Source organism: Theropithecus gelada, chromosome 5 (assembly GCF_003255815.1).
Source record: "Theropithecus gelada isolate Dixy chromosome 5, Tgel_1.0, whole genome shotgun sequence".
NCBI classification, from domain to species: domain Eukaryota; kingdom Metazoa; phylum Chordata; class Mammalia; order Primates; family Cercopithecidae; genus Theropithecus; species Theropithecus gelada.
Genome location: NC_037672.1, coordinates 85,415,636 through 85,441,781, shown reverse-complemented (window position 1 = coordinate 85,441,781; position 26,146 = coordinate 85,415,636). Strand labels below are relative to the sequence as shown.

The window sequence follows — 26,146 nt, the reverse complement described above, 5'->3', positions numbered from 1 at the left end:
CACCAACAAGCAAGGGCGGAGGGGCGGTCTCGCGGCTGAGGGGAGGGGTCACGAATGCTGTAGGGTGGAGCTAGTCTTCCCCTAAGAGCTCTCTGGAAAGCTGTATTTGCTGCACGTGGAAATCTCCGTTATTTGCCAGCACCCAACACTAGCGTAATGGGAATAACGGACTTAACGTCATTTCTCTTTCAGAGCATTTAGCCTTCATATTCCCTTCCCTACATGCTTCCCCCCAGGCCGTCACGACTTGGTATGCTCCAATCTCTGAGCCGCTCCCGCAGCGGAGAAGGGGCCTGGGTATGCGAGCTTCCGCAGAGTAGGGAGGGGCTGCCAGTGCGCGCCACTTTTCGCCTATCCCGGCACTGCGCCAGCGCGGGGCGGCCCGGAGGCGGGGTCGCGTCGCTGCGCCTGCGCGGCGGGAAGCCAACGGGAAGATGTTTTGTCCCAGATCCACGTTTCGGTCTCCGCCAATACCCCTCCGGGTTAGGCCGGGGTCTGGGAGCTTGAAAAGAGTGGCTCTGGGTCGCGCGGCCCCGCCAGGGGGCGTGTCTGTGGGCCGCGCCTCCTTCCCCGCCCAGCGAAGCTCTCTGACCACCCCTCTTTTCTAGAGTTCTGCCTTGCTTCCCGGCGCGGTCGCAGTCCTCAGCCCACTCAGGATAATGGCGACAGCTGAGGGTGAGTAACAGGGTTCTGGGTCCTTAGCGGTCTTCCTGACCCCCAGGCCGTGAGCTCGCTGTGAGCTCGCGGCCACGGGCGGGCTGCGAAGCTCTGCCCGGCCTCCCTGCAGCCGCGCCTGTAGGCCGCCGTGCGGGCGCACACGTGGCCCAGGCGCTCCCGGGCCTCCCCGAACTTTACTGCCTCCGGGATGGGGAGAAGGAGCAAAGTAGAGGAGAACGAGAAATGACCAAGGGGTGGAAAGGCGCCTGGAAGCATTATTTATAATCAATAGCTGTTGCAAAATACAAGCAAATCAGTGTTGATTCGTCAAAACCTGAGTCTTGCTTTGTCCGTTAGGTTAATGACCTTTCTAAGATTAATAATCGAAACTTTTGAAAAACCTGTCTAGAGGCCGGACCCGGTGGCTCACGCCTGGAATCCCAGCACTTTGGGAGTCCGAGGCGGGCGGATCACCTGAGGTCAGGAGTACCAGACCAGCCTGGCCAACATGGCGAGACCCCGTCTCTTACTAAAAATACAAAAAAGTAGCCGGACGTGGTGGCGCGCGCCTGTAATCCCAGCTACTCTGGAGGCTGAGGTAGGAGAATCGCTAGAACCCGGAGGCGGAGGTTGCAGTGAGCCGAGATCGCGCTACTGCACTCCAGCCTGGGCGACAAAGCGAGACTCCGTCTCAAAAAAAAAGAACCTGTCTAGGGTGTGTGTGTGTAAGTAGTCTTTGATGCAATGGTGTGTGTGTTTAGTCTTTGATGCCATGGATGTGTGTGTGTGTGTGTGCACGCGCGCGTGTTGAAGTAGTCTTTGATGCCACGGCAGCTTGGGTGTGTGTGTGCGCGCGCGCGCGTGTTCAAGCAGTCTTTGATGTCATGGGTGTGTATGTGTGTGCGCGCGCGCGCATGTTGAAGTTGTCTGAGTCCATGATGGCTGGGGAGGGGGGTGTTTTTAAGTCGTCTTTGATGCCATGATGGCGTGCGTCCGTGTGTGTGTGTATGTTCAAGTAGTCTTTGATGCCATGATGGCTTTGAAGAACTCCAAAACCTTTAGGCAAAAAAGTTACACTATCAGGAAAGATTGTTCTTGCTATTTATGCTGGAAAAAAACGTTGGTTTATTCCACACATCCAGTTGCTATATGTATAATGAGCCAAATTGCTTTTCTTGGCTGCTGGGTACATTCTTTTCCACATAGAAAGTAACTGTATTTAGATTTTAAAAAGATGTAGACTCAGGCCAGGCGCTGTGGCTCACGCCGGTAATCCCAGCATTTTGGGAGGCCGAGGCGGGCGGATCACGAGGTCAGGAGATCGAGACCATCCTGGCCAACATGGTGAAGCCTCGGCTCTACTAAAAATACAAAAATTAGCTGGACGTGGTGGCGTATGCCTGTAATCCTAGCTACTCGGGAGGCTGAGGCAGGAGAATCACTTACTTGAACAGGGGAGTCAGAGGTTGCAGTGAGCCAGGATCCCGCCGCTGCACTCCAGCCTGGCGACAGAAAGAGACTCCATCTCAAAACAAAACAAAACAAAAAAAAACAACTGTAGACTCAGCAAAAAAGATTCAGATGATATGGAGTATCAACTCCCTAAACTCAAGGCAAGGACCAGAATTTTTCTTGAAATCATGGTACCTCTAAACTGGCAAATCTCTAAAATCTTTGCTCTTCCACTTCTTTCCATTTGTGTACCGTTGGCAGGTTGATTTTTCTTAAATGTCACTTTTATGATCTCTAAAATGTCACTTTTATGATCTCTAAAAGGCAAAGTGTTACAATGACATCTCTAGAGATGTTAAATCCAGTCTGTCCAGTCTGAAATTCCTTTTCATTCAAATCCTGAATACTGCTATCCTTTCTACCTCTTCAGCCTTAACTTTGACTTTTCTCTCCTGTGAATCCTTAGCTATGTTCCAGTCAGGTTAAATCACCAAAGTTTGTTTTTCATTATATACATTTTATTTATATTATTTTCCCCAGAACATTGCTGGCTAACGGAAATATAATGTAAATTTGTCTTCTATGAGCCACATTTTAAAAACTTAAATAATAAAAAAACTGATGCAATGTGTTTATATATATATATATTTTATATATATATATATATTTTTTTTTTTTTTGAGATGGAGTCTCGCTCTGTGTGGCCCAGGCTGGAGTACAGTGGCAAGATCTCAGCTCACTGCACCCTCCACTTCCCAGGTTCAAGTGATTCTCCTGCCTTGGCCCCCCAAGTAGCTGGAATTACAGGCACGCTCCACCACACCTGGCCAATTTTTTTTTTTTAATTTATTTTTTAGTAGAGACAGGGTTTTGCCATGTTGGCTAGGCTGGTCTCAAACTCCTGACCTCAAGTGATCTGCCTTTCTTGGCCTCCCAAAGTGCTGGGATTACAGGTGTGAGCCCATTTTAATATATTTTATTTAGCTCTATATACACAAAATACATTTCAACATGGAGGCAAGATGAAAAATTGTTTAGATATTTTGCAATTTTTTATAACAAATGCAGTGTATATTTTAACAAATCACATCTCAACTTGTATAGCCACATTTCTAGTGGCTGCCTTATTGGACAGCAGAGTCCTAGAATTTTCTTATCCTTTGTGTAAATTCTGTGCTTTCCCAGACTCTTAAATTTCAATTCCATGAATCATTTTTCAGTCCTCATCAATCTTTTCTGAATTCATCTGCAAATTTATAGCAATCATTTTGGCACTTGTGTATGTCACGTATCGTTGTTTCTTGTGTTGTTTCTACCTATTAATTGAAATTCCTTCCCTATTTAATGGCTAAGTAATACAGATTCAACTAAATTAAGGCGAGGGGCATTAGATACAAACTTTGCCCAGGCTTACTGCATATTAATACACATAAATGTTAATTTCTTTATCTGATCTGGGCATTGTGTTTTTTGTTTTGTTTTTTGTTTTTTTTTTTCTTGAGACAGTCTCCCTCTGTTGCCTAGGCTGGAGTGCAGTGGCGCCATCTCAGCTCACTGCAACCTCCACCTCTCAGGTTCAAGGATTCTCCTGCCTCAGCCTCCCGAGTAGCAAGGATTACAGGTGCACACCACCACATCCAGCTAATTTTTGTATTTTTAGTAGAGACGGGGTTTTACCATGTTGGTCAGCCTAGTCTTGAACTCCTGACCTCAAGTGATCCGCCCACCTCGGCCTCCCGAAGTGCTGGGATTACAGGCATGAGCCACTGTGTCCAGCCCACTGTTCTTTACTCTTCCCTCTCTTATCCTCCATGCTGAATTCTCAAAGCTACTATCTTAAATATCTTGCATCTTTGCCCACTACTCTTTCCTTAGACCAAGACATTTCTTCCCCCCCCCCCTTTTTTTTTTTTTTTTTTTTTTTTTTTTTTGGAGACAGGGTCTCACTCTATCACCCAGGCTTGAGTGAAATAGCACAAATCTTGGCCCACTGCAGCCTCGACCTCCCCAAGTAGCTGGGACTACAGGCACATACCACCATGCTGGGCTAATTTTTGTTTTTTTGGTAGAGATGGGGTTTTGCCATGTTGCCCGGGCTGGTCTTGAACTCCTGAGCTAAAGCAATCTGCCTGCCTGGGCTTTCTAAAGTGCTGAGATTACAGATGTGAACCACTGCACCTGGCCAGACGTTTCTTGTTCGAGTTACTGCAACAGCATCCTAACTGGTCTCCAAGCTCTAGTTTTTGTTCACTCACCCCTTCCTCCCTTCATTGTCCATACAGAAGCCATAATGATCTTTCCAAATACCGTTTTGCTTCATCACTTAAAATCCTTATAGCCTTTCTTGGGTTAAAGTCTAAACTCAATCAGTATGGCTTGTGAAACCAGAAGGATGTGTAACAAAATGGAAGGGAAATTTTCCAGGCCTAGGAGAGAAGAGATTGTCAGAAGCCCTAGGAGGAAGGTTGTGTAAGAATTAAAGATGTTGGAGTTCTAGAGAGGAAATAGACAAATAAGAATTTGGAGCAGTAAGCCAGGACTGTATCTTAAAGGGACTTTTAAACCATGTTAATGAGTCTAGACGTTACCTTAGGGAGAATAGGGATTCATCCTCTAGATTAGGTGCCCTACAATGGCAACTGTTAACTAAATTATACCTACTTTGTTTAATGGTTATCTCCACTAGCTGGTGATGTGGCCCCTGTCCAACTCTTAAGTCTTGTCTCCTGCCATTCTTTTCTACAACTTAGCTGCAGCCCCCACCCCGTCCCCTGCCCAACAGCAATGTACATATACCCAGACCTCCAGCTCCAACCAGACTGAAGTTCTGCAATCCACTTTGACCACCTTGTATTTATTCATCAACACTACCTACCCCTTTCTCTCCTTTGGCTAAATTTTGATCATTCTTCAGATCTCAATCTGTCACTTTCTTGTAGACTTCCTTTTCTAATGTTTAGACTAGTCCCATAGTCTGTATTTATTACATTCTGTTATTATGATGTCTTACTTAATATCAGCTCCCCTCAGACTCAGGTCTCTTGAGAGTAGGAATTATTATTTACTGGTATATCCCTTGGCACATGGATACATTAGGAAAATGTTGATACTGAGAGTGTTCTGGGAGCATGAGGGCTGATTTCTCTCTTTGGAAATTTTAAGTTCCTAAACATCTATTATCTTTACTCTTTCTCTAAATCATCCTTTTGTGTCTTGTGACCAGCATCAAAATTGGATTCCTTTGTGCTCACTTCCTCACAATTTCTTACAACTGTTAGTGAAGAGAAAGGATTAATGGGGACAGGGACAGGATTAAGAAATAGAGAGGGATGCTTCCAAATGTGCTAACTTCAGTGGGATGTCATGCCTCCTCTTGAATATTAACTTGAAATCAAGAAACCCATCTGGCTGAATGTTCCCATTTTGCCTGCAAAAAAGCAAATATCAGCAAAAATCGCATGTTTTTTCCTGCAAGCTAGTTTAGATACTATATTGTGAGTGTGTCTGTGAAAATACTAGTATAGTTACATTACTTGAAATGTGTCTTAATTAATTTTAATTCTAGTTCAGTTCCTAGAAGGTTAATAACGGCAGGTTAATAATGGAAAGAGCACAGGATTTGATGTCAGAGGAGTTAGGATTTTATCTACCTCTTATATTTCCTAACTGCATGACCCTCAACCCTTTTGATTTCTGCTTTACTAATTTCTACAATTATTTATGTAATTAAAATTCTTCACAAAATTGTGTGTATCAAATGTGATGATACAAGAAATACATTGTAGAGTATATGGTTTTATACAGATGATTTAATTTTTATTAATATTCCTTAATCACTGTATATTTACAGATTCATTGTTCTAGGTGATTTAGTCTTCAGCATTCAGGAAATTTCTTTCTGAATTTTGATCTATTTCCATTTTATTTCCACAGTACTGAACATTGGTAAAAAATTGTATGAAGGTAAAACAAAAGAAGTCTACGAATTGTTAGACAGCCCAGGAAAAGTCCTCCTGCAGTCCAAGGACCAGATTACAGCAGGAAATGCAGCTAGAAAGAATCACCTGGAAGGAAAAGCTGCAATCTCAAATAAAATCACGAGTTGTATTTTTCAGTTGTTACAGGAAGCAGGTAAGCAGCTCTCTTAAAGCTCTCTCTCACCTCTGGTAAGCATGTTGATGTCTTTCAAGTGAAGTTGGCATTAAGATGAACAACTTGTTTGCAGATGTTTCAAAAGCTAAGTGAATTTAAATCAAACCAAGAACTCTTAAACTTCACTCTTAACACCTTATTTGGTTTGGGATTATTAGTGTCATTGAATTAAAAGGAATCTTAACAAGTTTGCTGTAATCTTATATCTGGCACGTGCACTCTCTATGCAGCTTACCTCTCCAAGGCCATCTTCACTTTAAGGAATTTGACTATGAAGGAAACCCATTTTAATGTTAAGCAGTTCTAACAGATGAACTGAAATTTACTCCCTGTAATTCTATACAAATGGTCTTTGTTCTGCCTCTGGGAGATAATACAGAATTTCAAATTCCTCTTCCACTTGAAAGCCCTGAAAAGTAGTTGAAGACAGCAACCAAACCTTCTCCTCCTGCCATTCCCCAAGTGAGAGATTTGAACTAAAACCCCAGAGCACTCTCCTGTTCAAAAACTGATTGAAGGCTCTATTTTCAATAGAGAAATAGATTCAAAAGACCACAGGAAGATCAGAACATTGTGTGGTGGGTATTTGAAGCAAAGGGAAGGAAATTAGGATAAAGGGGTTTTCTGGAGGGATTCAGTCAGTTGCTGGTTGGTCTGTAGTATATGAAATTTCAGCTAGGAAAAGATTTGAACTCTTTCCGCACAATGTAAATAGCCTCATTGCTTTGGATCATTCAACCTTTGAAGCCTTACCTATGAAATAAAAGCTTTTTCTTTCTCATGCTTGCCAGTTCTAATTTTATAATTTAATAACTTTCCTTTTAATTCCAATATTCCCAGTTGCCCTTTCATTTCTTAGAGTTTCTAGTAGCACTAATCTTTCTTAAATTCAAAAGGGAATTTAATGCTTTTGTTTTCAGTTAAGTTAGATGTAACTGCCTTACACAAAATAACAAGGTAATGTAATTTAAATACATTGTCAGTGCATTTCTGGAGTAGTTTTGTCTCTTCCAAAGTATCCTATTTCACAATTTTGGCTAATGTGAAAAAGATTTAATTGCAAACCTGGATTGTCATCTACATCATAAATCCCTCTATGCTGTGAAAGTAAGTATATTGCTATAAATTTAAAGGATCTTCCAGAGTTTCTAAGTCACAGAATCTAAGATTTTTATTTCAAGGTTTCTTGATTGGTAGCTTCCCAATGACTGAGGTAATTTCTAAAGAGAGCATCAAATTAATTTTAGGTTCCTTTTGCAATACAGATAAGTGTTCCATCTATTTATTTATTTTATTTATTTATTTATTTTGAATCAGAATCTTGCCTTGTTGCCCAGGCTAGAGTGCAGTGGCACAATCTTGGCTTACTGCAACCACCGTCTCCTGGGTTCAAGCGATTCTCATGCCTCAGCCTCCCAGGTAGCTGGGATTACAGTTATAGGTGCACGCCATCATATCCAGCTAATTTTTGTATTTTTAGTAGAGACAGGGTTTTGCCATGTTGGCCAGGCTGGTCTTGAACTGCTGGCCTTAGGTGATCCGCCCGCCTTGGCCTCCCAAAGTGCTGGGATTACAGGTGTGAGCCACTGTACTCGGCCTGTTCCATCGATTTTTTTTTTTGCTTCCCAAGTTTTAACTCTCTCCATTCACTTAAACATTTTTTAAAGTGCTTAACTCTTTAAAATGTTAGCAGTCAGAAGATTATTTTCTGTGTACCCTTGGTAGTTTCACATAGCTACAGGATTATATTAAGTAATGGAAGATAAAGCCTGACTTTTTATTTGCTTATTTTCTGAGTGTATTTACACTCATCCCATTATCCATTTCCAGAACTTTATAACAAGTAAATTAGAGTGACTCAGTTGTGTTATGTTTGTCCAGGACTTTCTCTGTTTTAACTCTGAGAGTCTTGTGCTCAGGGGAACAGGGAAGGCTACCTAAATGAAATACTCCAATAATTATCTTTAAACTACTTTATTTGGCACTTAACATAGCTAAAACTTAATTGGTTCACAGAAAATGTTGAAAGATATTTTCCAGGTTTTATGTCTAGTACTGTGAAACTAAGCAAACCTGAATTTTTTAAAATTTCTAAACAGACTAGTTTTAGGGTACATATTAGGAATTCCATTAAACCTTATGTAATTTTTACTTGCTTAGTCATATAAATGCCTCATCTAGTTGGCCATCAGTGGTCTATTTAAAACTGTTGTTTACAACCAGAGTTATGTTCCAAATTAAGGTAGAAAGTAGAGGGGAAAGAGCATTGGGATGAGAATCAGAAAATCAGGATTCTACTTTTCTCATTGTCACTCAGGAACAAACAGTAAAGGACTATATGAATAAGAAGTAATCTTTTTCCATGGAAATAGTATAACTGTGCCATAACTATGTTATACAATTTGTGGATTTGGTTTTATTACTTAAAAATTAAAATCTGGCCTTCTCAGTGATGATGAAATCTCAATTTCCTCGCAGAAATTCACTGTAATTACATAAAGTGTGATAATAGTATATGAAGAACCATACTACAGTTGCTAAACCGCAGATGGGAATCTGGACCGATCTAAAAGAGGGACGGCCACAGGGACATATGTATTAGCTAGAATTAGTATTCTAGCTTATATATGTTCATTGTCATTCAGAGTGTGTAAGTGACATAAACATTTTTTAGTAACTTGAATGAGAGTTTTGAGTTTTGTAGACAACTAAGATAAACAATGGGAATTTTTTCTCACCATGCACAGTCATGGAATTTGCTTTCATATTTAGCAGTATTAGAAGCCATCATTGTGTCATCTAAACTGAGTCTCTTTTAGAAACTTTTAGGGTTTTTTTGTGCAGAGGTGATTACCGTAGCTTCATTATGTGCTTTTGGTTCTCTTTGGTATCTTTATGGTAACAATAGAATTGGATACTACTATGTCCAGCTTGGTAGACAAATGAGCAAATATATGACTAATGATTAACAGACCTAAGAGAGAAGAGCTCTTGAAGCCAACGATGTAGTTACTACCCCAAGTTGAGAATTGATTAAAGTCACCTGTCTATCCATGAGCCTGATCATTCATTAAAAGTTAAACAACAGCTTACATCTAATTTTTTTTAAAAAAAAAAAAGGTTAAAATGACAATTTTACTTACCCCTTTTCATTTTTTCCTTAGAGTTTCTGTTCATGCAACATACCACAATTCTTTCCCTTTTTCATTTGAATCTTATGAGTCAGATTTAAAGGGAAGGCAGAGGAAATAGTGTAGGGTTTGGACAGTGTGTTTCAAGTCCAGGCTCCATTACCAAATGGCTACATGACCTAGTGTGTGAAATTACTTCTTTGAACCTCTGTTTTTTTCACTGTAAAATGTATAAATAATAATACCTACCTCAAGGCTGGGCGTGGTGGCTCACACCTGTAATCCCAGCACTTTGAGAGGCTGAGGTGGGTGGATCACGAGATCAGGAGTTCGAGACCAGCCTGACCAACATGATGAAACCCTGTCTCTACTAAAAATACAGAAATTAGCCAGGCGTGGTGGTGCATGCCTGTAATCCCAGCTACTCAGGAGGCTGAAGCAGGAGAATCTCTTGAACCCAGGAGCAGAGGTTGCAGTAAGCTGAGATCACGCCGCTGCACTCCAGCCTCGGTGACACTTTGTCTCAAAAAAAAAAAAAAAAACCTACCTCAAAATTTTATGCACAGTTAAATGAAACAACATATACAAAACACTTAGCACAGTGGAGGGTTTCCATAAATAGAAGCTCCCTTCATGTATGGATACACATATAACAGCAAAGATCCCCAATTATTTCCTGATAATAAAAGTTAGACTAGAGGATTAAGTTGGGATTGGAAATAGTAATGCAGGCTGAAAATGAGCATTATCTCAAACCCATGTAGGTTTCCAGGAGTTATTTTAATTCATGTTAATGCTGTAGCATTACTTTGTACTGTGATGTAATAACACTTCCCAGAGAGGCAATATGGCAAAGTGGTTAAGTGGGTGGCTCCTAGAGACAGGGTAGGTTGGAAATCCTGCTTTACCTAATACTAGCTGACATTACTGCTGTGTGTTAGTGTCCTTACCTGTTTTGTTGGATTGATCTTAATAGTATCTTATCAAATGTTTGGAGAATTAAACAAAAAAGATGTATTTAAAATGATTAGAACAATATCTGCCATCAAATAGGCTCCTGATTTTTTTTTTAAAGAAAATTGTTATAAATACATAAAATTTACCAGTTTGACCATTTTTAAGTGTCCAATTCAGTGGCATTATGTGCATTCACAATGTTGTACACTCATCCCATTATCCACTTCCAGAACTTTTTCATCATCCCAAACAAATTGTGTAGCATTAAACAATAACTATTCCTTCCACTCCTCAGCCCTTGGTAACTTCCATTCTCTTTCTGTCTGAATTTCCCTATTCTAGTTACCTCATGTAAGTCAAATCACAAGTATTTGTCCTTTTGCATTTTGTGTTTTTCATTTAGCCTAGTGTTTTTAAGCTTCATCTGTATTATATAGCATGGATGTATCACGAATTTTCATTCCTTTTTATGGCTGAACAATACATTGTATGTATAGTCATGTGCTGCTTACTGTTTGAGTCAACAACTGACTGCATCTACATTAAATAAAAAAAAAAATTACACTTATTTTTGATAGAGGTTCTTTGTTTCTTGTAAAGGGTAGAGTTTTATTGTGCCTCAGATCTACCTTTTTACATATTATTTCAATACCTTTTTTAACTTTGGTTATCAATATGTAGGTATTAAAACTGCCTTCACCAGAAAATGTGGGGAGACAGCTTTCATTGCACCCCAGTGTGAAATGATTCCAATTGAATGGGTTTGCAGAAGAATAGCAACTGGTTCTTTTCTCAAAAGAAATCCTGGTGTCAAGGAAGGATATAAGTTTTACCCACCTAAAGTGGAGTTGTTTTTCAAGGTAATTATCTTATGCCTCTATTTTATGTCTTACTGTAACACGGCAATAAATTTATAATTAGAAACTCTAAAGGTTTAAATATTCAAGCAAAGTTTTTGATATTTTGATATTGCAAATGTCATCCCAAAATTTGTCTTATCTAGTTGCCAATATCAATAATGTACACTTCCATTAGCAATGATAGATCAAATTTTATAAAGAAAGCATCTGAAAATCTTACCTTTGAACCAAGATGACTAATAGGAGGACAAGAAAACTAACAGTTAATTTTTTAAAAATTTAGTTGAAATCTTTTTATATTCTAATACAGGAAAACTATACTAACAATGTCTCTTGTAAGTAAAAATGTATAAATAAAGGTTGTAAGAATCAGTGGTTATGAATTTTTATAGGCTTTACTGCTTTAACCATCTTCATTTATGCTGTTAAGCATAGATCTGCTTGGGAAGCAATATCAGTGTTGCTTTTTAATCAGTAAGTTATATAACTTGTGCATTATGATTATATAGATGAAGAATTTATAAAGATATTGTCATATAAAGTTGGGACACAGCTTAGAATAAAATGAAATTATTTCATTTTTTTCACTTACCTCTTTGAGGTCTCTTGAATTATCAAATAATGTCCCTAAAAAATTATAGTCCTGTATAAATTCTAATAAAAAGTGAGGTCAGGAAGTTATGAGAACTGTAGTTTTAGAAAGATTTGATTGATTAAAATGTGCTTTGACCTTCCTGTCATGTCTGATGACTGTTACTAAGGAAAAGCAAAAATCACAAACTTAAATTCTGTTTAAATTCGTTTATAGAGGTTAAATTCTTTGAAATACTTTGTGACCTAGAATAAGTTACTCACCTAAATACTTTGAATTTTAAAGTGCTATTGAGAGTAGACAAATTAAGAGTAATAGTTTTTTCTGCTTGCAGGAGCTAACTAGGAAAAAAAGAACAAAGGAGTAATAATTGCTTTGAATTAAGGAGTATCGTAAATAAAAAATTTCTTTAGATGTCTCATTTTGTTGCCTAGGCTGCTCTTGAACTTCTAGGCTCAAGCAATCCTCCTGCCTCAGCCTCCTAAATTACTAGGACTACAGTGTGAGCCACTGCACCTGGCTCAAAATTTCTTTCTTTTCTTTTCTTTTTTTTTTTTTTGAGACGGAATCTCCCTCTGTGCCTAGGCTAGAGTGCAGTGGCGCCCTCTCAGCTCACTGCAACCTCTGCCTCCCGGGTTTAAATGATTCTCCTGCCTTAGCCTCCTGAGTAGCTGGGATTACGGTGTGCACCACCACACCCAGCTAATTTTTTGTATTTTTAGTAGACAGGGTTTCACCATGTTGGCCGGCCTGGTCTCGAACTCCTGACCTTGTGATCCGCCCACCTCAGCCCCCGCAAAGCACTGGGATTACAGGCGTGAGCTACCATGCCCAGCCGTGGCTGAAAATTTCTAAGGAGTTCATGCTCAAGGTGAAAAGGATGTTGGTTTTTCTGAAAAGTTTAAAAATTTTAGATTTAAGTTAATTGTACTACTATACTTTATTCACAGGATGATGCCAATAATGACCCACAGTGGTCTGAGGAACAGCTGATTGCTGCAAAACTTTGCTTCGCTGGACTTGTTATAAGCCAAACTGAAGTGGATATCATGAGTCATGCTACACAGGCTATATTTGAAATACTGGAGAAATCCTGGTTGCCCCAGAATTGTACACTGGTTGATATGAAGGTACAGATAAAACAATGGGATTTGAAAGTAAAGGTTAGAGTTGAGAGATGCTTTCATAGAATAGTTTTTGAAAACTTTGTTGACATGCTGTTTCCAGATTGAATTTGGTGTTGATGTAACCACCAAAGAAATTGTTCTTGCTGATGTTATTGACAATGATTCCTGGAGACTCTGGCCATCAGGAGATCGAAGCCAACAGAAAGACAAACAGGTAGATAATGCGTCAGGTTTTTTATCCTTTTTGAGGTCAAGCTGAGATAGAGGAGAAAGGAGAGATGAGGGGAAAAAGCAAATTATTGTTCCTAATGATAGGAACCTGTTTTGTTGATTGCTGTTTATTTTTAAAGAGAAATATCTCCGGTATCTTAATATAAGAATAATAGGAATAATACTTTACATTTATAAAGCAAATTTCTCATCTGTTACCTTAATAACCTTCTCACAACAATAACAGCAAGTACTATCTTTGGCTAAATGAAAACTAAGGGTCTTAAGAGAATGGGTATCTTCACAATTACTAGAGTCGGGCAGATCACTCTATCCCAAGTCTCCTGGATATTACCAGGCTCCATTTCTGCTCCTATAAAAAACAGTAGACACTTCGCAAAAGAAGACATCTATGTAGCCAACAAACATGAAAAAAAGCTCATCATTAGTGATCATTAGAGAAATGCAAACCTAAACCTCAATGAGATACCATCTCACACAAGTCAGAATGGCTGCTATTAAAAAGTCAGGAAACAACAGATGCTGGAGAGGCTGTGAAGAAATAGGAACACTTCTACACTGTTGGTGGGAATGCAAATTAGTTCAGCCATTGTGGAAGACAGTGCGGTGATTCCTCAAGGATCTAGAACCAGAAATACCATTTGACCCAGCAATCCCATTACTGGGTATACACCCAAAGGAATATAAATCATTCTACTGTAAAGACACGTGCACAGGAGCAGCACTATTTATAATAGCAAAGACATGGAACCAACCTAAATGCCCATCAGTGATAGACTGGATAAAGAAAATGTGGTACATGCACACCATGGAATACTATGCAGCCATAAAAAAGAATGAGATTGGCCAGGCGCGGTGGCTCACCCCGGTAATCCCAGCACTCTGGGAGGCCAAGGTGGGTGGATCACAGGGTCAGGAGTTCAAGACCATCCTGCCTGGCCAAGATGGTGAAACCTTGTCTCTAAAAATAAAATAAAATAAAATAAGCCGGGCACGGTGGTGGGCGCCTGTAATCCCAGCTACTCGGAAGGCTGAGGCAGAGAATTGTTTCAACCCAGGGGGCAGAGGTTGCAGTGAGCCAAGATCGTGCCACTGCGCTCCAGCCTGGTTGATAGAGTGAACCTCTGTCTCAAAAAAAAAAAAAAAAAAAAAGGAAAGAAAAAGAAAAGAATGAGATCATGTCCTTTGCAGGGAAATGGATGAAGCTAGAAGCCATCATCCTCAGCAAACTAACACAGGAACGGAAAACGAAACACCACATATTCACGCTCATAAGTGGGAGTTGAACACTGAAAACACATGGACACAGGGAGGGGAACAACACACACTGGAGCCTCTTGCAGGATGGGGAACAACGGGAGGGAGAGCATTAGGACAAATACCTAACAGATATGGGGCTTAAAACCTAGATGACAGCTTGATGGTGCAGCAAACTATCATGGCACATGTATACCTATGTAACAAACCTGCACATTCTGCACATGTATTTAAAATAAAAAATAACCAAATTAGAGCAAGACCCTTTCTATACCTAATATATAAAAATTCTCAAGGCAGTTAATTGTAGTTGCTACTACAGAAAACACTTAACCTTAAGAGAAAATAAAAGTATACTTTACTATGGAACTTTCTGTAGTTTAATTCAGGAAGTGAAAAGATGCATTTTCAGAAGTATCCCTTGCTATACAAGCTCTTCATAATCCCTCCCCAAAACTCAGAAACCAGATAGTTTCAGGTAGCAAGACATACTTGTTTTCTAAACTTTCTATCTTATTTTCTAGTCTTATCGGGACCTCAAAGAAGTAACTCCTGAAGGGCTCCAAATGGTAAAGAAAAACTTTGAGTGGGTTGCAGAGAGAGTAGAGGTAAACCTTCTATAGTGAAACTGTACTGTATTATGTATTATGTGTTTTTCTTCTAAGAAAATCTTGTTTCAAAAGAAAAAAATGGGAGAGTATAGTGCTTTTCTCTTCAGTGACTTTGTTTTATTTAGTTTTTTTTGGAGACACAGTCTCGCCCTGTCACCCAGGCTGGAGTGCAGTGGCATGATCTCGGCTCACTGCAAGCTCCACCTCCCAGGTTCATGCCATTCTCCTGGCTTAGCCTCCTGAGTAGCTGGGACTACAGGCGCCCGCCACCACGCCCAGCTAATTTTTTGTATTTTTAGTAGAGATGGGGTTTCACCATGTTAGCCAGGATGGTCTTGATCTCCTGACCTCGTGATCCGCCCGCCTCAGCCTCCGAAAGTGCTGGGATTACAGGCGTGAGCCACCGCGCCTGGCTTTGCAGTGACTTTGAAAGTGAGGAACACTTTTAGGAAATGTATCAGCTGGACAATCCTTACTAGTATACTGGAACTCCCTGCTGTTAAGCTGGCCAATACACACCTCCCAGATCCTGTTGGGGAAATCTGAAATCTGTCTCCTCCCTACCCCACAGGAGAAACCTTATATTTCCTACTCACCTCCACAGCTACTCAGAGTTCTATTAGCATGGGATGGATGGAACTCTGTGTGGCTTTAAATGTTACTTTAAGTTTTATGGTATTACTCTAATTCTGGGAGTTGAATGGGGTTTGTGATTATGCAAGGGTCACAATCACATTTGAGAACATTATTCTCATAGGAATATATATATTTTGAGTTCCAAGCAATTAACTTACAAAGACTTAAAACATGACTTCTGATTTGGCTAATCAGAAGTATGCCTTGGCCTCCCAAAATGCTGGGATTACAGGCGTGAGCCATCACTGCTGGCCACTAGGCTTTCTTAATACTCACCTCCAAAGAGCTTAAGGTACTCTAGGAGCTTAGAAAAGAAAAGCATCCCTTAAACAAAGTGCACTGAAGGTCTTAGGATGAAATATTTTGTATTATAATTTCCTGAATATTAATTAAAAGATTTTGAGTATCTTTACTGTTAAATATAATTTGTCTCATAAAAATTGAATTCTTTAAGTCTTAATGATGAAGACCACTTTCCTTTATATATTGAGATTATTTTAAAAAATAAATGCTGTCTTTTTGTTCTGTTTGTCTCTGTCTTAAATTTGATCTGTTAAGAAAGAAAATATTGTGCCCAGATGTAATTTCACTACAAACTCTAGCTCATTTATTCATTTTTGTTTTTATGTTCTTTTCATATCCATGTATTTTTTCTTCAGTTGCTTTTGAAATCAGAAAGTCAGTGCAGGGTTGTAGTGTTGATGGGCTCTACTTCTGATCTTGGTCACTGTGAAAAAATCAAGAAGGCCTGTGGAAATTTTGGCATTCCATGTGAACTTCGAGTAACATCTGCGCATAAAGGACCAGATGAAACCCTGAGGATTAAAGCTGAGTATGAAGGTAAACCACAAGTAATATGGACATTTCAGGTATTTCTGATTTTGCTAAAAGAAATTACACACTTAGACTAATAATGCTGAAAAAGAGCTTTGTCACTTTTCTAAGGGAAAAACACATGATATACTAGGCTTTCTTTTTTTCTTTTTTTTTTTGAGACGGCATCTCGCTTTGTCGCCCAAGCTGGAGTTGCAGTGGCGCCGTCTCAGCTCACTGCAAGCTCCACCTCCCAGGTTCACGCCATTCTCCTGCCTCAGCCTCCTGAGTAGCTGGGACTACACCTCCTGAGTAGCTAGTCCGCCACCACGCCCGGCTAATTTTTTGTATTTTTAATAGAGACGGGGTTTCAAGGCCAGGATGGTCTTGATCTCCTGACCTCATGATCCACCCACCTTGGCCTCCCTAAGTGCTGGGATTACAGGCATGAGCCATCACGGCCGGCTACTAGGCTTTCTTTCTTAATGCTCACCTCCAAAGAGCTTAAGGTACTCTAGGAGCTTAGAAAAGAAAGGAGCAGGGAGAAAGAATTAAAAATGCAAGTATGAAAAGAAAACAAAGACTAGAATAATGAGAACCTCTGCCATCCTTACCTGGTAAGAAGGCCCTGGAGCATTGCTTCTAATAACGCTCCAATAGAAAATAGGCCCCCACAGTTACAGGAGGTGGGAGGTTGAAACAGCAGGTTCTCCTGCGAATCTTTAATTGCCACCCTTTCCTGGGAGGCAGTCAGATAGGAAATTAAGGAACAGTTTCAGAATACAGTACATAAAAAATAATGGTATAGCAGTGATCTAAAATAGTGGAGTCCTGGGTTTACAACCAAATGTTTCTCAACTGGAAAAAAAAGTTGATTATTTCATCTACAGGTCGTTGCTATGGAAGTGTAGTTACTAATTTGGGAAGAGTGGGAGGTTGGGGGAACTCAGACTCCTTTGACAGCTAATGAATTCTAGAACTCTTTTCAGAAAATTGCAAATACATATAATTTTGGATTCTAGGTTAGAAATCTCTGCTTTAGGAAACAAGCAAGGATAATTTATAAATTTATCAAAGAATGAATTGCTTAAGAGATTATGTTAAAAAATATATCAAAGGGCCTTAAAAATTTGGGGACACTATATTAATTAAACTTTCCTTCAACTCTTGCTTCAGGACGTGTCCCTAAACCCCTGGTCTATATTAACTGGTCTCCCTGCACCAGTTGACGGACCACCCAGTCAGGAAAGACACCTGTTCAGATGGTGTCATTCTTCACTTTGGCCAGCCTACACAGCAATAGAAGAGGCCTATGAGCTATTCCCTAACACCCTGCTATCCCCTTTATAATGTAGATCTCAAAAACAGCCAAACCTATTCCAGCTACTTTATTACTTGACTTATAGTAAGTGGCAGAGTAACCTTATATCTTGAATATATGTGTAATAATAGTGTCTTTTATGTTTTTTCAGAGAAGACTATTCAAGGACCTCAAGTCATTAAAACATATAGGCCTTAAACACCCCCCCAAAAAAAAAAACCCTGTCTTTAAATCTCTTTTGAATGTTTAGCATAACTATAAACTTGTTATTTCCCTAGGGGATGGCATTCCTACTGTATTTGTGGCAGTGGCAGGCAGAAGTAATGGTTTGGGACCAGTGATGTCTGGGAACACTGCATATCCAGTTATCAGCTGTCCTCCCCTCACACCAGACTGGGGAGCTCAGGATGTGTGGTCTTCTCTTCGACTGCCTAGTGGTAAGATACATTGAATTTTTAAAAACTGTTCATTACAAGCATTTAACAGATACACAACAGTAGACAGAATAGCATAATAAAATCTCATGTACCCATGACGTAGCTTCAGCAATTAACATCTTGTGTCTACAGCCATCTCCTGCTGGATTATTTTAAAGCAGAACTTAGACATTATAGTAATTTATACTTAATTATACGTTTAAGTAATACGGGCTCTAGTTTTTAAATCATAATCATGATGTTGTTACAGAACAAAAGGGGCCCACTTCTGATGCATTAGAAACCGGTACTATCTAAGCCACCAGGTTTTTGAGAAAGAAAGGCTTCCTCTTTCAAGTTGACCAATAAGGACACATGAGTCCAGCTCAGATCTGTCCCCCTGTGCTGGCTTTATGGCAGTAATCTTACTAGAAAAGGTTTAGGGGATAGATTCTGGGATTAGTAGGTGATTGGTGGAAGGAAAGGGGAGGTCTAGAAAGTCCTTGGGCATGTGCAGTTATCTCTTCGTGTTATTTCATGGATCGTGTGTGTAAATTTGGGGGAGTTAGAATGAAATGTGGTGGACATTGGGCCTGTGACATCAGTCAGCTGGTTCTGTGCAGACTCTAGTTGGCCATATTGTTTAATCTACCATTCTGCAAACTCAAGAATTTCTGTTAGTTGTTGGTGTCTTTTAATTCCTGGGGACACAGTTTCAATACCATATTCATACCACAGAAAGAGTAGTGGTAATTTCTCAAGATACAATTTTTAGTTGGTGTCCAAGTTTTCTAATTGTCTCATCTGTTTGTTCAGATCCACCGCAGTCCTTATATTGCATTTAGTTGATAACCTCTTAATTTTTTTAATACATAACAATTCATCCTCCCTTCTTCCCTTTCATTTTTTCGATAGAATTTTCTACGTTTTGGATTTGGCTTCTTACATTTCTAGGTGGTGGTGAACATGCTCTTCCATTCCCTATATTTTCTATAAACTGATGGTGAGATCTGTAATAAAATCAAGTTTGGATATTTTTTTCCCAAGAATTCATGGTATTGAGTTTTTTTTAAAGTAAATGTGATCATGTTACTTCTGTAGAGAGAATAAAATTTTATTCTTAAATATTGGGGATAAGGCTGGGTGCAGTGGCTCATGCCTGTCATCCCAGCACTTTGGGAGGCTGGGTCTCTTGAGGTCAGGAGTTCAACACTTGCCTGGCCAATATGGTGAAACCCCATCTCTACTAAAAATACAAAAATTACCTGGGCATGGTGGTGAGCACCTGTAATCCCAGCGACTCAGAGGTTGAGGTAGGAGAATCACTTGAACCTGGGAGGCGGAGGTGAGTCAAGATTGCACCACTGGACTCCAAACTGGGCAACAGAGTGAGACTCCGTCTCAAAATAAAAAATTGGGGATAAAAGATAATAACATAAGGAAGTCCCCTTTTGGCTGATGGAACTGGATCACGTGTTGTGGTTTGTTCATCATAGACCAAGATATGATCTGACATTCTGCAGTTTATGAGGGTCAATATTATTTCAGTAGGAGCAGATTTGCTTTATTACTGAAATCCCTAACTTTTGTCATAGATGTATATATCCAGTCTTGATACATGTCAAGTATACTAAGTCCTTGAGCCCTCCATCCTGGTCCAGTGGACTGGCTTTTCTCTAGGCATCCTGTATTGCTGTTGTCTTAGGATCCCCCTTTACCATCATTTTAGAGACCCATTTTGCCTTTCTCTAGGCTTGGATCTCCCATGTTTTCACCTTACTTGGTTTATTTTTATTTTGTTGGAGTACGTTCTTGAACTTAAGGGCAAAAGAATACAAAAGGTAAATTTTGATACCTTGTATATCTGAAATGTTTATATTGAAGCCCTATACTTATTATCAAATTAGAATCCTATGCTGATAATCATTTTGCCTTGGAATTTTGGGAGCATTATTATTCCACTGTCTCCAAGCATCCATAGTTGAGGACTCCATTGCTTTTCCACCAGTCTGATTCTAGGTTTCTCAGGAATTTTCTCTCTGGAAACTTTCAGGATCTTTTGTCTGTTTTCATTGTTCTTAAATTTTACACAGATGTGACGTGCTGAGTCTGTTTGCATTATGGACTTTCGGTGGGCTCTTTTAATCTGAAATTCTAATTTCTCAGTCCCCATTTTCCTTGAATTATTTAATTTTCTTACCCCTCCATATTCTCTCTTCTCTCATTTTTGAATTTATTCAAATTTGGGCTTCCCTTGATTTCTATTGTACTTGTTTGTCTTGTTGCTATACTCTCTGGAATATTTCCTCAATTTTACATTCCAGCCCTTGCGTTGAGTTTTTCTTTCTTTTTTCCTCCTTGAGATGGAGTCAGGCTCTGTTGCCCAGGCTGGAGTGCAATGGCACAATCTCGGCTTTACTGCAGCCTCTGTCTCCCAGGTTCAAGCAGTTCTGGTGCCTCAACCTCCCAAGTACCTGGGATTATAGGTGTGCACCACCACGCCCGGCTGATTTTTGTATTTTTAGCGGAGACATGGTTTCACCATGTTGGCCAGGCTGGTCTTGAACTCTTAACCTCAGGTGATCTGCCTGCCCTGGCCTCCCAAAGTGCTGAAGTTACAGGCGTGAGCCACTGTACCCGGCCTTCATTTTGGATACAGGTGTTTTTGTTTTTGTTTTTTGACACAGGATCTTGCTCTGTTGCCCAGGTGGGAGCGCAGTGGCGTGATCATATCTCACTGGACCCTTAAATTCCTAGGCTCGTGTGATCCGCCCACCTCAGCCTCCCAAGTAGCTACGACTACAGGCCCACACCATCACACCTGGCTAATTTTTTTACTTTTTGTAGAGATGGGCACTTCATATGTTGCCCAGGCTTGTCCTGAACTCCTGGGCTCAAGCAATCTTCCCACCTCAGCCTCCCAAAGTGTTGGAATTGGATAGGAACCACTGTCTCTGGTTTTTTTTACACGAAGTTTTCGTATTTCTTTTGGTTTTTGTTTTCTGGGCTTTTGTTGTTGTTGTCGTTTGTGTTTGTGTGTTTTTAAATTTCCAAGAGCTCTTTTTTGTTATCTGGAGAAGATGATTATAGTCTGTTGCATATAGTTACTTTCTTCAGCTGTCTGGTAATCCTTGGCTGTTTGCTTTTTTAAGAGTGGAGTACTGGCCGGGCGCGGTGGCTCAAGCCTGTAATCCCAGCACTTTGGGAGGCCGAGACGGGCGGATCACGAGGTCAGGAGATCGAGACCATCCTGGCTAACACAGTGAAACCCCGTCTCTACTAAAAATACAAAAATTTAGCCGGGCGAGGTGGCAGGCGCCTGTAGTCCCAGCTACTCGGGAGGCTGAGGCAGGAGAATGGCGTGAACCCGGGAGGCGGAGCTTGCAGTGAGCTGAGATCCGGCCACTGCACTCCAGCCTGGGTGACAGAGCGAGACTCCGTCTCAAAAAAAAAAAAAAAAGAGTGGAGTACTATAAAAAACCAATTGGAAACTTCAAATGGGTGGTGTGTGTCAAAATTGGGCTTCACTGTGGGGTGTATCTGGTAGTGATTGTTCTTCAAATAACTCCTCACATTAATGTCTAGGTATTTTCTTAAGCGTTGACCAGAATTACTCAGAGAACAAAAGTGTCTGGTGTCCCCTGGTTCAAAGACACCTAGACTGTGAAGTCTGTTTTACCTTCAGAAAAATTAAAGGTCTGGCATGGTGGCTCATGCCTATAATCCCAACACTTTGGGAGGCAGAGATTGGTGGATTGCCTGAGCTCAGCCTAGGCAACCTGGCAACACCCCGTCTCTACCATAAATACAAAAATTAGTTAGGCATGGTAGCACACTCCTGTCGTCCCAGCTACTTGGGAAGCCAAGGTGGGAGGATCACTGGGGCCTGGGGAGTTGAGGCAGTAGTGAGCCGTGATGGCACCACTGCACTCCGGATGACAGAGCGAGACCCTGTCTCAGAAAAAAATAATGTTTAAAAAGAAAAAAAATTGCTACAGTGCTTTAAAGAGGCAGTTACTCGGGTAGATGGAGTGGAGAAGGAGATATGAGGGCCTAGCTGCTTCTTAGACTTCGAATCAGTCATCTTATTAGTCCCTATTTCCTTCCAAAGGTATCTAGTGCCACTAATTTAGTCAGTCAACCTTTCGGGAAGTTCTGTAATGTCAATCATGTTGCTTCTTATCTTTCCCTCCTTTCAGTTTAGGATTAAGTTTTCTTTCTTTTTCTTTTTTCTTTTCTTTTTTTTTTTTTTTTTAAGACGGAGTTTTGCTCTTGTTGCCCAGGCTGGAGTGCAATGGCGCAATCTCAGCTCACTGCAACCTCTGCCTCCCAGGTTCAAGCGATTCTCCTGCCTCAGCCTCCCAAGTAGCTGAGATCACAGGCATGCACCACCACGCCCAGCTAATTTTGATTACATTTTCTTGGTCTGCTAAGTTAGCTACTACTCTATTTGCCTTTCAATTGCCAAAATGTTACTGCTGTTATCTGGCCTTGTGTGTTCATGCCTATTTCCTTTATTCCCTTTGCTGTTTTTATAGGCTCTGAGAATTAAATTTTGTGCCTAAGCTATCTTTAACAAGATGTGACTATACAAATGTCTCAAGCTAAAAATCGGCAGCTACAAATAAAGCTGTAACCAAATTTATGCCAGAATTGTATAGATATCCATGGAGCTTACAAAAGGGGAGCATGATGAGCAAAAAATTGGCAATTTTTATAGTAGTGCCGTTTCAGGAGTGACAGATAATCTGGAAGACTTGTACATAATGATCACTAGAATCTTTTGAGGAGTAGTTTTACAGTAACCTGTGTAAAATCCTGAAGACTGCCCATATTTCTCATCTCTGATGTCATGCTCACTAGATAACTTTTTTTTTTTATTTTACAATTTAAGCTATTCTTTTACCAGAAAGGGTGTCCTAGGCAGGAGACACAGGTTATTTCAACTATTAGAGTGGAGCACTCTACCCAGTGTGCTAACAATAATAGTTGACATTCTTGGAGCACATATTGTGTACCAGGCAATGCTCTAAGCACTTTATATTATTAACTCATTGAAGTGTCACATCAGGTAGCTACTAGTTACAATTCCCTTCTCACAGAAGAGGAGAATAAATTAACATGAAGTAACTTGACCAATACCACACAGTAATGGGTGGAGCTCCATAAAATAATATGTTAATACAAATTAGTAAATTGGCCTTGTGATTTGTATTTGACTCTGTTCTTGTTGTGGAAAATGGTAGTCAAAGAGCCTGATGAATTCCAAGAATACTGGGAAAATGGAGCTTTTGGATATAGTCCCTGCTAGCAAACACTAGACATAATAGTACCACCTCAAGACACTCTGCCTGAGCAGACATGTGGCCCCTAGGATGTTACTTTCTTATTCTGCTGTCTTGGATCTTATTACTATTTATTTATAACTTGACATTTCCTAAAATTATTCTGTGGATTTGATTTTTTTTACTGCTTAAAAATGTTAAAATAGTTCAAATGTAGACAGAAAGATTGGTTAGAAAATTATCAAAACAACATAGCTCAAGTTTGTCTAAGAACAGGTACTTCTGGCCACTTACCTTGACCCTTATTTTACTTCAGTTGCTCTTCGCCAGGGATTGAAAGGGATAGTGTATGTGAACAGAACTTTCAAAAAGGTAAGTTTCTTTGTAAGTGAATTCTGTAAGAAGGGTGATAGATGATATATATAAAATGTCTCTTCATGGCAGGTAATACTGACTGCTTTTCCTCTTATAATCACTTTACCACTCCGGTATTAAAGACAGTTCTTCTAGAGATTCTACTTTAGATTAGAATAATGCAGTAGCTTTTTATTTTCTGTGGCAGGACTGCTCTGAGTATAAAATTTTTTGTGAGGTTGTATTTTCATTATTTATTGAGCTCAATTTTCTGTCTTTTCATTTCTGAACCAATAGGTCTTGGCTGTTCAACCATACTTTCTCCAGAAGGATCAGCTCAATTTGCTGCTCAGATATTTGGATTAAACAACCATTTGGTATGGAGCAAACTGCGAGCAAGCATTTTGAACACATGGATTTCCTTGAAGCAGGCTGACAAGAAAATCAGAGAATGCCATTGAATTTTTTAGGGGAAAAACTACAAAGTTCTAATTTAGCTGAAGGAAAATCAAGCAAAATGAAAAGGTAATTTTAAATTAGAGAACACAAAATGTATTAGTGAATAAATGCTTTTCTAGATCCATATTAATAAATATGAACACCTAACCTCTCCTTTCTTAGGTTAGACACCAAGATATTTCAGCCAGCCTTTATCATTCCTCTTATTTTATCCTTTTTTCCTTAAGTATTGGTGGTCACTACTATTGAGTTTCTTCCTTAACACTGATTGAATAATCTTAACTCCCTCAGCTAAAACTGGCATTACTGACTCCCAGCTATGTTTTTCCAGACTTGTATTTTCTTTTTTTTCCTCGAGACAGGTTCTTACTGTTGCCCAGGCTGGAGTGCAGTGGCGTGATCTCAGTTCACTGCTGCCTTCCCTCCTGGGCTCAAGCAGTTCTCCCACCTCAGCCTCTCGAGTAACAGAGATTATAATCTTGCAGCTCCATGCCGAGCTAATTCTATTTTTTGTAGAGATGGGGTCTCACTATGTCACCCAGGTTGGTCTCAAACTCCTGGACCCAAGTAATTCTCCTACCTCAGCCTCCCAAAATGCTAGGGTTACAGGCATGAGCCACTGTGCCTGGCTAGACTTATACTTTCAACTGTCCATTTCTCCCTGTACCTCCCATGGGCACTCATAAAAAACAGAATGCTCCCAACTTTATTCATCTTCCAAGCCTGAAACTCTTGGTATGCTCACTGCTGCCAAGTCAGAAGCTTGATTTCATCATTGATGTTTTTTTCACATTTCACATCTCACTCATCAAGTCATGTTGGTGTTAATTTCTAATTAACCCTTGAAATTGCCGTCTTCTCATCCTCCGTACAAAAGCCTCAAGTGAGGGTCAAATTCAACATTATCCTGATCTAGACAGTCCCCATTCTCAATCCACCCTTTTCCAAGTTGATTGCCCAAGGACTTCTAACATAATAAACTCTTTAACTCTTTTGCACCACAGACTTCTTTGGAAATATATATGCTGTTGACCCTCTCTGTAGAAAACTGCACACATAAAACTTACCAACAGATGTCATTGGTTCTTGGGTTCTCCTGAAGCCTATCCATGGTTTATAGATTAAGAATTGACGAGGTAGCTGGGCGCAGTGGCTCACACCTATGATCACAGCACTTTGGGAGGCTGAAGCAAGCAGATCACTTGAGGTCAGGAGTTTGAGACCAGCCTGGCCAACATGGTGAAACCCTGTCTCTATTAAAAATACAAAAATTAGCCAGCCGTGATGGCGGGCACCTGTAATCTCAGCTACTCGGGAAGCTGAAGCATGAGAATTGCTTGAACCCGGGAGGCGGAGGTTGCAGTGAGCCTAGATCACGCCACTGCACTCCAACCTGGGCAACAGAGCGAGACTCTGTCTCAAAAGGGAAAAAAAAAAAATTGCTGATGTGACCCATGAAGGGAAGTCATTTTCCTCGTAATTTCTGGACTGCCACACATAGGTATCTTTAGTTCTTCGAAGGCCCACATTTTTATCATTTAAGACCTATTTGTTACTAAGTAGAGCTTTATCTTCAATGTCTCCATGAAACCTTCTGTAACCACAGTGACTACAAGTAGTTCTTTCTCTATTGAATTGTAGGTCCAGAATAGAAGATGTCATTGTATACTTTACTTCCCTCACACTGTGTTACACTCTGATGTGCTATGCTTAGCTATCTGCCAGAGATTAGTAAATTATAAAACTCATGTGTACTACTTAAGTTTGTATCTTATGCTAGTTTATAAGAACAATTAAAAGGACTTAGAAGATTAACTTTGGTTTCATGGTCTCTG

General features: G+C 40.1%; 1 protein-coding gene across 2 annotated transcripts; it reads left to right on the top strand.

Annotated features, from left to right (window-relative positions):
• The first annotated feature begins 63 nt into the window (after positions 1 to 63).
• On the top strand, positions 64 to 26,126 carry PAICS (phosphoribosylaminoimidazole carboxylase and phosphoribosylaminoimidazolesuccinocarboxamide synthase). 2 transcript variants are annotated; one of them, XM_025386344.1, is made up of 10 exons: positions 64 to 250; positions 609 to 675; positions 6,043 to 6,240; positions 11,031 to 11,209; positions 12,752 to 12,931; positions 13,029 to 13,142; positions 14,941 to 15,024; positions 16,323 to 16,503; positions 18,076 to 18,234; positions 24,150 to 26,126. In XM_025386344.1, the coding sequence occupies exons 2-10, from the start codon at positions 660 to 662 to the stop codon at positions 24,311 to 24,313; spliced, it is 1,275 nt and encodes a 424-aa protein (XP_025242129.1). In that variant the 5' UTR covers positions 64 to 250; positions 609 to 659; the 3' UTR covers positions 24,314 to 26,126. The 2 variants fall into 2 exon arrangements, with proteins under 2 accessions (XP_025242129.1, XP_025242131.1); XM_025386346.1 differs by lacking the exon at positions 64 to 250 and adding an exon at positions 10,692 to 10,712 and having other exon boundaries at positions 314 to 675.
• The last annotated feature ends 20 nt before the right edge of the window (positions 26,127 to 26,146 follow it).